The following is a 12,474-nucleotide window of genomic DNA, read 5'->3' on the forward strand; positions in this document are numbered from 1 at the left end:
CAAGGTGCTGAATTCGATCCAGCATCCTCATTTTCTGCTGTGTCAAGGGTTGATGCAACAGAGAGTCCGTGGATGCAATAACCTCCGTCGCGAAGCCCAAGAATACGGGTCTTTGGAGCGTGGTGATGTGTCCAGTCTCGTAAGGCTGCCCTGCAGGCATTTTCTGCCACTGAAGGCAGTTCGTGGACATTGATCATCAGGAGATTAGTGTAGCGATGTAAGGCTATACGATTATTGCTGGCCGTAAAACACAGCTATAAATGCTTCTGAAGAATGGAGTGCTGCAGTGATAGAAAAACATCTATGAACGCTGGCAGACTTCGGGTATGGGGACAAAACGATGGTTGAGGCTGACGGCGGCGACACAAGCCTTTCTCCTCCCTGCATGAGCGTTTCCTATTTCCTGGAACACGTGGGAGCGTCTCTATGAATAATAATCCATAGAGACGTCCAATCATAAAACCCCCCGAACTCCTGGGCGCAGCGGTAAACCACGGCTCTCGTCCCGTGAGACTCGGATCACGGCTCCAGTTGCCAGGTTCCCAAGGCGCACGGGCATCTCAAACACGAGACAAGTCCCTCTCGACCCTGGAGATGCCTGTCTTGCTCGCACCGAGATCTGTCGATACTTATTTGCACTCCTCGTTAGGCCCACCAGGCGGCCAGATCGAAGTGGCGGTTGACGGGCACAGAGCTGATGGTGACGATCAAAATAGCCGTCAGGAAGCCTGGACTCAAGCTGCTTTCACTCGACCCGGTGCCGATATTCCGAGTTTCAAGCGCCGTCGCTAGCAGTCCGACTGTTCCAATATCTTGAAACGGCCTTCCTTGCAGTTTCATTCTGAAATTCCGAGCGTGCCCTAAAGTGATTGAAGACGGCGAATTCCAGTCCGTCCATAATATAGGTATCTGGCTCGGCTTGAATGCGACTCCAGGTCCGGCTGAGATAGTTTTCGAGTATCTGGAGAATCTGCGGATCAATCACACCTGTCTGGCTGTTCTGAGCGATCTGTAGGGCCTGTCGAACCGTCACCTCAAGCGTCCGGGACATGTTTGGTGACTAGGACGGGTGTGCTCTGTAAATCTCTCGACGATAAGAGGGATATTGGCTCAGGAAGCATCTCAAGGTTCCGACAGGGGATTTTCTAAGCTGAGCCAGAGCCTCGCAAAGACAAGGCCTTTGAAAGACTGGGCGTGGGCGAGGACGCAAGGAGGCAAGAGCTGATGAAGGACGGTCGTGCAGAGGGGAATATACTCCAGGCTCCTTTGGTTGACAGACAGACAGCCATGGAGATAGAGCGCCCCACAAGTGCAATGTGACCATAGCCAGTCCGGTGTCTAGTAGGCAGGCTGTCTAATAGGCTAGAGAAGTATAGCTGAGGATGTTTATTGAGTCGAATCTGATGATGCAACGTGAAAGACTACGACTCGACCACGAAAGAGGGTAGCAGGAGCAGCATGGCTTGGTATTTCCCAAAGCGAACCTGAGCAGAGCCCGCTGGACAGCACCCGACACGAACTGGCGACTGGGGACTGGGGGGGCACACCGCAGCAAGTTTATGTACAGCATGAAATCCTTTCCACGCAGACGACAGAATCCACACGATTGAACATGGTCTTTATCCTGTCAGCAACGTCGCTTTCGCCATGATAGGCGGTCAGCGCCCGTCACGCTCAGGGTGGGCAAAAAAATGCTCGGTGGGTTTGCGTTGGGATTGAGTTTTCGGATTTTAACTTCTGGAGCAGAAACACAAAACACTGGGGCAAGCAATGGAGCAGTTGGAGCAGTTGGAGCAGCAGCGCGGTGTGATGGAGCAAGGAGAAGTCTTGGTCAATGGTCGACGAATGCCTCGCAGAGTTTGCCGCCGCGAGCTCAGCGTCTTCACAAGCCCTTACATACCTCGAAACTTTGGTAGCGAAGGGCCAAAAAAAAAAAAAACTAGAATCGACTGACTCTCGGATCACGCAGCAATCTCAAGACTGGTTCATGTTTGCCAACTCCTGCGCTGCTCGGTCCAAGCGCTTGTGGCACCGGGTAAATTCCGACCGCCATTGGAACTCTATCAAGCGCTCAAGTTTGGCTTCTGCAAACCCATCCAAACTTACTTTGCCATAAACTTTGGGAACACGGGGTGTAAGGGCGCACAGCCCGGGATTGAAAACGGAGTACACGCGTGTCGGGAATGCTGGGTTTCCCTCCTACTGGCCATGCTGCCCTTGTTGGGTTGAAGCAGACAGAATCCTGGCTGGCTTGAATCTGGGATGGCGACCCAGAAGCTCTACAATCGGGCGTTGATGATCATGCGGTTCGAGGGATGCCACAGGTGCGAGGCTCGAGGCACGCTGCCAACTGGTCAAGATTCAAGACACCGAGTCGGTCATCCTGGTCATCCCAAACTTTGCAAAACTATCACACCAAGCTAATGCATCCAGCTTTTTTGGGGTCGTACCGAAGATCGATCATGCCTCGACAATCTGTTTCCCTCTGTCGACCGTGGTGCAAACCTCGGGATCGTGGATCACGGGTCGGTCGGCCTCTGAGACCTGCTCTGAATAGATGAAGCACTGCCGAGGGTATATAATGTGAGCCTAAGGTTGATGTTCCCTCTGCAGTTACTTACAGAACGTCGACCGGCGCAGAAGGACCAACCCTCTCCTCGGTAAATCAGATGGGAATCATGATGTACATGGCATGGCTCAATGGCAGGGGCGGGCCGGCCAGGGTGCACTGGGGTCAGAGATTAGAAACACTCAAGGATCGCATTCGGGATGCCTACAAGAGCCCGATTCCGCTCGACATTGACCAAGTTCGAGAGGGATGGCGAATGAAAGCCAGCCGATGCTTGCCACCCCACACGCTATGCTGCACTGTGTGACCTTCGCTGGCATACGCGAGGATGCTGCAACGCCGATCCCCATTGTTCACAAAAGTAATGTACATAGGTGCCGCAGGGAACATGCTCGATGGAACCGACCGAATCGCCCAATCGTCGTACTGGGATGACATTGTGCCGGACACCGACTGGAATGCATTTCGCATTTCCGCCCTTGAGTGGTTAGGCACGGGAATCCAGTGCGAGAACATGTTCGTTTTTGGGGTGGCACAAGTGGCTCAGCTGAGCGGCTGCGTCTTCTGAGAGGTTTCCACGATCGAGTACTCGTATTGTAATGCGAGATTTTGGGGAAATGGTGCTCAACTTCTCTCGAATCTGTGAGACTAGGGAGACACGCTGCACTGGATCCTGGATACCAAACGTCTGCTGACTCTGATACCGAGTTTGAGTCCCCATGGCGGAATTGGAACCCCGGCTTCTCTCGAGATCAACGGTTTTTCGAGTATCTGACTCACAGCGTGTGTGGTACATGTCATGCGGAGCCACCAGCGCAGTCAAAGGATCTCGTCAGAATGCATATGCCGGCTTAGCTCTGGCAGCCAATCGCATGGATGGCCAGTTCAGAAAGCAAGGTGCTAACCGAATCTACATCCAGCACAAGGAGAATCACCAACGACCATGTACCGAGCATGTCTACCAGACCCATGGATGAAGACGGCAGGCAACGAGACGTCCTCTGGCGTGGCCAGCCGATTGGAGGGTTTGCACCAGTTGGCGCTGGGAGAACTGACACCGCGAGGAGAACCCTGGGGACATTTCCTGGGCGTCCTTCTGCTAGAGAGGTACCGAGTACGGAGCACAGTACCTCGTAAGTACTGGGAACGCAGGACACAGCTCAGGCGGCAAAGGCATCCACGGATTTGTGCAGAGGGCTAACGCGGATGCCGGGACTTCTGTAGTCTCACTCGGGAACAATGGCCACAGCCTCAATAGCTCCGCCCTTGTACAAGCCGGGCAAACCAACCGGTGAGGATCAGACCCATGATCCTCTTCTATTCGCCGTACCCAGCAGTGGACACTGGGAGGGAGAACAGGCCGTGGGGCCCCCGGCAACATGGTGTGTGTCTAGGGGATTCCCGGGTGCCCGTCGGCCTTGCCCCAGCACCAGCCTCTACAAGTAGGATTGCTGGGTCTTGAACTAAGAACTCATTTGGCTCGAGGTTCGGTGATAATCGACCTCGTAAAGGGCCTTGGTTAGGGCTCTTGGATGATGGGTCAGAGCTGAGTCACTTCCCGGCCACCTGAGCTTTGTCCACGGCGGGCTTGGGTTTGCTTTGCCCTACCTGGAGGGCGAGAGAAGGATGTACGAGGTATTCATCCTTGCCGTCAATCCAAGAACTAAGTTAGCTCATCAGGCTACCAAGGGGGGGGGGTGCCGGCAGGGAGAAGTTGACCTATCTGCACCCTACCATGCCATATCCCTCCTCCAACCCCTGCCTTCTAAACACCATTGGACAAGAACCTCCTGCCTCATCCGTCCCATGCGGCTCTATCTGCGTCTGTACTCAGATGCGGGGGCTCACTAGGCCATTCGTTTTCTCATATTTCCAAACTTAAGTTCTCCTAATTTGAACTGCAAGTCGGCCGGTTATACATCTGTCAGGCATCGATTCGCTGGCTCACAGTCCCGGATGTCGAGCTCTTATGCACTCTTCCCTGCAGCGCCTACGCCGTTAACCTTTGGAACTTCTCTCCACCTCCATTAAGTCGACTGTTGCTTTTTGACCTCGCCCCTTCAGCCGCTCTCCTCCTTCGTGAGCACCCTGTTATACCTGGTCTCAAAAAGCTCACTGTGAAGTTAAACCGACATGAAGAGGCTGTCCACATCGTGGTCAAGTGCAGCAGAACAAAGAAAGATGGGGTCACTCTGACTGGGAGGCGCTCAAAATGGATAAAATATTGTCATATTACTTCTCTGGGGAGTTAACCATCGGACACATTGTTAGAGATGGGGCCTATGTCCGAAATGTGGCGACGCCTCAAACTCATCCAGCTCCTGCTGAACTCTTTCAACATTTTGGATCGAACCATCACCACATATGACGTTAAGATCGGATACCATCATTGCCGTCAAAGGGTGGGACAGTCCCAAGCCAGCACCAAAGCTGTATTTCACGGGCTCCGCAGGGGCCTTGGGCGGTAGCCCATCTTTCTCGCAACGAGGCAGGAAAATCCATACCTGTGTCCAGGGACACTTGAACGGGCAACGGGTCGCAATTGGGTGGGTGGCAGTCCGATTTGCGCGACGGGATCATACTATACGCTAGCCTTTCAAAGGAATTCCTTGCAACCTTGACCAGTCTGAGCTTATGCTTCGAGGCCATGTCCGGTTTCTCGTATGGCCTGCTGGCCTATCTGAACAGAATCCGTTCAGATAACCCTTCAAATGTGGCCGGGTTTCCGCAAAAATTCTGTCGAGGGGCCTACTTGGTACATGCAACTGCAATGGTGGGGGGCTGAAGTTTCCTTGCCGTTTTGCCGTCTCTAGGCCCGATCCCCGCGACGCTTGCATGGATCGAGAGTTAATGCTACAATCTTTGTTTAAAAGCATGTACCGTCTCTCCTGATGGGCAAAGGGATGACGTGCACTAAATCTAGTGACCTCGATTGTGAATGTGGCAAGGCTGAAGTACATTTTTCAATGTCGCGCCGCAAGGCTCGCCCCGAACCAGAAGTCCGAGTTGCACCGAATGCCTGTAGGATTGCCACATGGTATTTTTCTCCCTGATTCTTATCTGGTATGAGCGACACGCAGGAGTAGTTACCAGTGGGAAGGACGTCCACCACATATACTGACACGACGTCTGGGATTAGGTGCTTTTTGCCAAAAGTCCCGCGGCCTTGGATTAGAATCTAGGCAAGTCTGGGAGGAGGATACCCCTAAGCCTCTGTGGAACATCGTCTCGGGATCACCGCTTATTTCTTGCGAGGGATTGCTGATCTGTGAAGCCTTGTGCCTTCATATCCCGCAGAAATGATTTTTTTGGGGCCCGTTTCTTGCCGCCACCGTCTCGACCGCATCAATGAATTGGAAACAACCCCCCCTCCCATTCTATATTTCGCAAGTCAGACAGATACACTACCGTTTTGGCTTACTTTCGGGTGTCGGTTCAGATTCGACCTTCCCACCTTGATAGTGCCGCATGATATGTTGCACTCAGCAAATCAACTCTTACATCGTCTCTTCGACGGCCAACATTTTCGCAAGAGAATTCTCAAGTGTCTGTGTCACAAGTTATGCACAATTTCGTGTGACACGACATGCTGGCACCGCTTTCTGGGATGGATGTATGAAACCTGAAAGGTGGGTGGCTACTGTTGGACTGTTGTCGCTGCGCTCGAACCGGTGTGGACCAATTGAACCTCGCAGAAGCGCTGGATGAAGTGTCATCCATCGACGTGGCCATCGACCCATCCACTTCTACAGACGAGACAGGAGTTGTGTTTATGATTTATCTAGCTGATGCTGCTGCCTGTCTTGTGCTTAGTGGTGCTCGATAATGAGGAGGCTCTGATATCAGGTCATGCTCGACGCTAGAGGTGAACACAAAGACTTGTTCTCGGTCGACCAATGTTATTTATACGGCTTCTACGTGTCTGATGGAATGATGGGCGCTGGTGCAGACAATGCACCCTTGCCTAGCTTATGAACGGGCGTCCTGTTGTACGGAAATACCCGCTGGTCGTGGAAAGGCGCACTTTTTCATTTACCGTTCATGCTGCCGACTTTGTCTGTTCTGGCAGGGTCATTTTGCGGTTTACGCCAACCTGCTTTGACAGAGCATTTGGTACCTGGTTTGCTTACCGCAGGCCGCTTGATATGCTGTAGTTCCGTTCTCGTTTTTAACTGCAGCTAGGGTGAGAGATGTAGGAGAATATGAAGACTACTAAGTGATATCGTGTTCATCGTTGGTGAGGTCTTGTAGAATGAGTGGGAGGTGTCTGGGTCCCTTCTGTAGTCCGTAAGGAGGCGAACTTGTTGACTTGCCCAACTTGCGACGACGCGATGTGGCAAAGATATGGATACTGCGCCGGACACATGGAATTACGGAGAATCAAAGAATCGGGATGTGCGCTTCTCGTTGCCAAAGGCGGATGACCTTGTGATTCCATCTCGACTCCGGACCAAAGTCAATAATCTCTGCAAAGTCTCCTCCTGGCGATCTTGGGTGGAAAGTGTTCGGCCTGGTTTTCTCCTTGAATGAATATTTGCGCTTCAAGAAGCCATCTGCCGCCGACTTTGGGCCAACGTTGTTCCCTTCAGAGCACACGAGATGGTGTACTATTTCAAGTCATCAGCAGTCGACCCTCCTGCTTTCATTTACGTGGGGAAAGACAAGGTTGAAAGTGTGTTTTACGTTGTTGCGCCCAATTAGCCAGGCATCTCAGATTTCTGACGGTGGACACAGACGAAGATCTCATCAAGTTCGGCTGGGATGAGGATGTTTGGTGAGGTGTTCCGCTTGAACGGCTGTGGTAGAAGATGACTTACTCTCGCAAGGGTACTACCGTCGGACCGGGTCGAATCCAGACATGGTTCGCTGATATGCAATAGTTTCACGTCGACAACCTTTCGAGTGCCCACGTCTATCTGAGACTACAACCCGGTGAATCGTGGACATCGATTCCACAAGCATTACTCGAAGACTGCGCGCAATTGACCAAGGCAAATTCGATTGAAGGTAGGTATCGCTGTCGACCGCGTATGGACGCCCGAGCGGTTGATTGACCAGCTACCCAAGGTAATAAGAAAGACAATATTACAGTCATCTACACGCCTTGGTCGAATCTGCGAAAAGATGCCTCTATGGCTACAGGTCAAGTATCGTTCCACGACCCCAAGATGGTGAAGAAGGTCCACGTGCCGGTAAGGCAAAATCCCATCGTCAATAGACTCAACAAGACTCGGGAAGAGCGATTTCCAGACTTGAGGGCCGAGAGGGAGGTAGACCAAAGAGACAAGCGCAAGGTCGAGAGGATGGCGCGAGACGCTCAGAAGGCCAAGGATCGAGACGAGCAACAACGACGGGAAGAGCTCCGATGGCAGAAGGACCATGCGTACGATGACATGATGAGGGAGGAGAACATGGTGAGCAATCAGGAGCGAGATGCGGCCTTCTATGAGGACGACTTTATGTAGCGAAGGAATGGCGGCGAGGCGGATGTCCTTGATATCCCCAGTCTCGACTCTCGCCACGTGGGGAAATGAGGCTGAGCATGAAACAGCCGAACAAGTTGGAAGCGAGAAAGCTTTTCGCAACCCCGGATCAGTTCATTTCCGCCAAACCAAAACACAATGTATTAGTCGATCTCCTTTTCTTGCTCGTTGTGTACTCGCTATCCTACTGCTACTCGCCTTGCGCCTGTCGAAACGGTGTTTATCGGAGAGCTGGGGTACATCTCTCTTTGTACAACATCCCTACTCGCAGAGCGCGCCCACTTTGAGCCTGGCTGCCTGACCTCGTTCTTTCTCACCTCTTCCAACCTCGCTCTCTGCGCACCCCAAGACACTCTGCGTCCACCATCTAGCGAACTGTGTTTCTGTTCTTGTCACGACACCAGCACCGACACTGCCAGATTCCCTCTTCTATGGCTTCGACTGAGGCGCCTCCCAGGCCTCACGGTAAGCACTGGCCCACCGCTTCCTCGCACCATTCTAACTTGACCCAACCAGACCGACATGGCCGCCGACGACCCTTCACCACTTGGATGCGCCGACTCGCGAACCTCAAGACTCTCCATACCGACTCGAACACCGAGCCTGGCGCAAGTTCACGGCGCTACGCGACCCTACCTATGACCATCAAGTCCAAGAAGGGCAATATCGCGAAAAACAATCCCTACCTTCTGTCCTCGCGCATCACCGAGCCTCACAATCACAGTAGCACTACCAATGGCCATCTCTCATTCTCCACGCACATGACCTCGTCCCAGCGATCTAGACACAGCTCCCTGTCCCAGTCCCAGAGCAAACACTCGATTTCCATCTCCCACGACAGCCAGACCGGCGGCAACAAATCAAGAGCCCCCACCTTGGCCACGCAAGCAGAGACGGCCGTCTCAGACGCGGCCCCTTCAGGAGCCGGAACAAGTGCCACGGCTGTTACAAAGACCGATGGCGGCAGGGACAGCACATTTTCCTCCCCCGCTCCATCTATCCGGTCGATGGCTACGACCCTGACCACAGTTCAGTCCATTGCCGCTCCATCACACAATAATAACAACTACAACCACCCCGGCGGGACACCAGTGCTTACGCATACTTCGACTGCGGCAAGCAATCCTGTTTACTATGGCGGACAGCCCGCAACCGCGGTTCCAGCGCATCTCGCTCCTCACTCGCATCCGACAACCTACCACTCGGCAATAGCCAACAATGTACTCACAGACGACGCCTCAATCCTCACGCTAGCGTCATCATCCAAGCGCCGAAGGAGAAATTCGGTCGATACCAATGCGTCTATAAAAGCACTTGCCCCGGCGTCCATGTTTGGCGGGAGTCGCGAGTCGCTCCCTTTATCTGTGCTGTCTGGCACGGTTATTCATCCTAGTGCAACGGCAGACACGGCGTCTCTTCGCGGGGACGTGGCGCACAACACACGCTCAAACCTGAATGCCGAACGTGCCAGCCTGATCTCAGCAAGCGGAGTGACTGCCCCCGCCCTGGCGAGCGAGAGGAACAGTTATATCGGGAGCAAGTACGGAGGCGGCGATACGGCAAGTGTGAGAAGCAATCTCTTAGGCGCCAGTGGAGGTCATGGGCGGAATGATAGCCTGAGTGGTAGCATAGGCGGCTACAGGGAGAAAGAACGAGAAAAGGAGAGGGAAAAAGAGAGGGAAAAAGAACGGGATCGAGGCATGGAAAAGGTTGGAGAGTCAGAGAACGAAAACGGCAACATCCCCGGGATGGTCACCGCACCGACGAGTCCACTGGACGACAGGCAGCCCGACGGCGCTGCTGAAACGGCCTATTCAAGTGCCTCGGCGGCGGGGGAAGGAGGCGAAGCGCTGGTCCAGAAGAAGGACAAGACGTCGTCGGACGAGAGGTGAAATGGTTAGAACGAGTCAACGGTGCGACGATCCCTCCTGGTTTGGGGCCGAGACGAGAGAAAGATAAGACGAATGCAAGCGAGCGAGCGAGGATGAAACTGTTCAAATGACGGGTGGATGCTTTCACGGGTTGATATTGATATCGATATTGATATCAATACTCACGGGTACATGAGAATGCGCGGAGTCAGGGCGGGGCTGTGGTCTGTGGTCTGTGATGTGTGATGTGTGGGATGCCGAACAGATAGAATATGATACCCCCTCCGCGCCTGTTGAGACAAATTTGCATGCATGACTAGCAAGTCAAGTCTATTTTGCAAACATACCTAGCGAGCTAGGTAGATCCTCCTCCTCGTCGTCGTTGAACCAACCCTTCCTGGACGGCGTGACATTCATATCAATGTCACACCGGCTAGCCTTTACTATTGCGTGACGTGACGGGCGAGACGCAGGCGCAGGGCCGGTGCGTTCAAAGTCTGCATACTACAAAGGTTGCGTTTCGTGTATCTACATACCGCGTATCTATGTGTGTATGGAAGTGAGGGGTTCAATCAAATCCTGGTGAAGGAGGTCCCTTCGGAAGGGCTCGTTGTTATCCGGAAATGCATTGCTTTCGTTCGTTCTATACACGGGGCCTATTTAAACTAAGGTATATACCAGAAGCAGGCGGTGAGGCATGCAGGCGGTGGACGACGATTAGAACCGCGCCTGGACTCTGCTCTGCACGTCCTGGACGGCCCAGTCGGAAAACTGCTTCTGGCTGACCGTCCTCCGGACCTGCTCGGTCGTGAAGCCCTTGGCCTCGGTGGCGGGGTTGTAGCCCAGGCCGTTGATCCTGCCGACTTCCGCGTCCGAGACTGGCGTTGCGACCTTGCCGTCGGCGCGCTTGTACACTGTCACCACCGTGGCGCCGCCTAGGCCCAGGTTGTGTTGCAGGCAGTACCTTGTGTCTTTGACTGTGCGGTTGTTGGCCCAGCCGCGGAGGTGCCATGTGAGCTCGGCGCATTGGGCGAGACCGGTAGCTCCTGTCCAACTTGTTAGCATTTGGGCGAACGGCATGTTCAAAAAAAAAATCAAAAAAAAAAAAAAAAAAATCAAGCTGGCTTACCTAGGGGGTGGCCCTTCGAAATGAGACCTCCCGAAGGGTTGATGACATATTTCCCGCCATATGTGATATCACCTTTCCTCACGAGCTCATGGGCTTTACCCTTGGGACACAGTCCCAAAGCATCAATCACGCACATCTCGTTGGCGCTGAAGCAGTCGTGGACCTCAACGACTTGGACATCGTTGGGAGTAATACCCGCCTCGGCCAGTGCGCGTTTACCGGCGAAAACGGACATATCATACCCAACGAGATCTATGGCAGAGCGATTGAAGAGCTCTGGCGAGTCGGTGACGAGTGATTGGCCGGCGATCAAGATAGCTTGGGACTTGAGGTGAGGTCGCTTGTCAAGGAATTCTTGAGAGACGACAACCGCAGCGGCACCGCCGTCTGAGGTCGGGCAACATTGCAGTTTTGTGAGGGGAGGGTGGATCATGGGAGATTTCATGATCTGTTCTAGGGTGTATTCGTCTTTGAACTGGGAGTATGGGTTCCTCTTGCTGTGCTCGTGGTTGACACGGGCAATCTCGGCAAAGTCTTCTGGTTTTGCGCCGTATTTCTCCATATACTCGCGACCAGCGTTACCAAAGAGCTGAGCGGCGCCCGGAGCATTTGTAACTCCTCGGGTGGCTTTCATCATGGCGTTGGTGGTGGAGGTAGGATTCTCGCGGTCGTTGAAGTATGCTTGTAAGCTGCCGGGGGACATTTTCTCGAACCCGACGACTAGGACGCAGTCGGCCGCACCGTAGGCGATGGCTTGCCTGGCCATATTCAGACCCGTCGAGCCAGTCGAGCAGTTGTTGTTGACATTGTATATGGGGATCTGGGTCATGCCGAACTGGTAGAAGACGCGCTGGCCGCAAGTGGAATCGCCGTAGCAGTAGCATGCGACACCCTGGTCGACATCGTCGTAGTTGATCTGGGCGTCCAGCATGGCCTTGATGCCCGCCTCGAACCCAAGCTCATGGTAATCCACCTTGCCGCGAGGCTTGATAAATTTAGTCATGCCGACGCCTAGCACGTAGGCGGGAGCTGGTTTGCGAGGCATTGTGATGGGCGGCTTGTAAGGGAACGTGGAGATGGAGGTGGATGGGTCTGGGGAAAAGCTGGGTTGTAGATGGACGGGTTGAGACTTGACCGCTCGGTGGCACAGAAGAGAGAGAAGGAGGACAAGGACACAATGGGGAGCAGATACAGATACAAATGCTTTGGGATCAACAATCACACTCGAGGTGAGATTCCACGGACTTGTTATAGCCTCGTTTCGTCTTCGGCATTATTTACTACTTGGACCTCGCAGGACCTCGGCAGTGAGGGCGTGGACCGACAGCGCCATGGCTTGCGGGGTTTAGTTGGATGCTCAGCGCTGCCTGCGATACCCAAGGATACCCAGTACCCTACTCTCCGTCCTCCGCTACCTAGGCA

The 12,474-nt window shown here is 53.6% G+C and overlaps 4 protein-coding genes across 4 annotated transcripts; 2 read left to right on the plus strand and 2 right to left on the minus strand.

Moving 5' to 3' along the window:
- Positions 1-775: 775 nt before the first annotated feature.
- A1O5_06687 (uncharacterized protein) lies at positions 776-1,051 on the minus strand (the record flags this gene model as incomplete). Its single annotated transcript, XM_007747278.1, has 1 exon — positions 776-1,051. The coding sequence occupies one exon, from the start codon at positions 1,049-1,051 to the stop codon at positions 776-778; it is 276 nt and encodes a 91-aa protein (XP_007745468.1).
- Positions 1,052-7,168: 6,117 nt separating this feature from the next.
- A1O5_06688 (uncharacterized protein) lies at positions 7,169-8,034 on the plus strand (the record flags this gene model as incomplete). The annotated part of the gene is made up of 4 exons (XM_007747279.1): positions 7,169-7,241; positions 7,304-7,338; positions 7,450-7,576; positions 7,637-8,034. The coding sequence occupies 4 exons, from the start codon at positions 7,169-7,171 to the stop codon at positions 8,032-8,034; spliced, it is 633 nt and encodes a 210-aa protein (XP_007745469.1).
- Positions 8,035-8,483: 449 nt separating this feature from the next.
- Positions 8,484-9,944, plus strand: A1O5_06689 (uncharacterized protein; the record flags this gene model as incomplete). Its single annotated transcript, XM_007747280.1, has 2 exons — positions 8,484-8,517; positions 8,569-9,944. The coding sequence occupies 2 exons, from the start codon at positions 8,484-8,486 to the stop codon at positions 9,942-9,944; spliced, it is 1,410 nt and encodes a 469-aa protein (XP_007745470.1).
- A 696-nt stretch (positions 9,945-10,640) lies between these two features.
- A1O5_06690 (sterol carrier protein 2) lies at positions 10,641-12,097 on the minus strand (the record flags this gene model as incomplete). The annotated part of the gene is made up of 2 exons (XM_007747281.1): positions 10,641-10,969; positions 11,053-12,097. The coding sequence occupies 2 exons, from the start codon at positions 12,095-12,097 to the stop codon at positions 10,641-10,643; spliced, it is 1,374 nt and encodes a 457-aa protein (XP_007745471.1).
- Positions 12,098-12,474: the final 377 nt, after the last annotated feature.

The sequence above is a fragment of the Cladophialophora psammophila genome (assembly GCF_000585535.1).
Source record: "Cladophialophora psammophila CBS 110553 chromosome Unknown aczJe-supercont1.9, whole genome shotgun sequence".
Taxonomy (NCBI): Eukaryota; Fungi; Ascomycota; class Eurotiomycetes; order Chaetothyriales; family Herpotrichiellaceae; genus Cladophialophora; species Cladophialophora psammophila.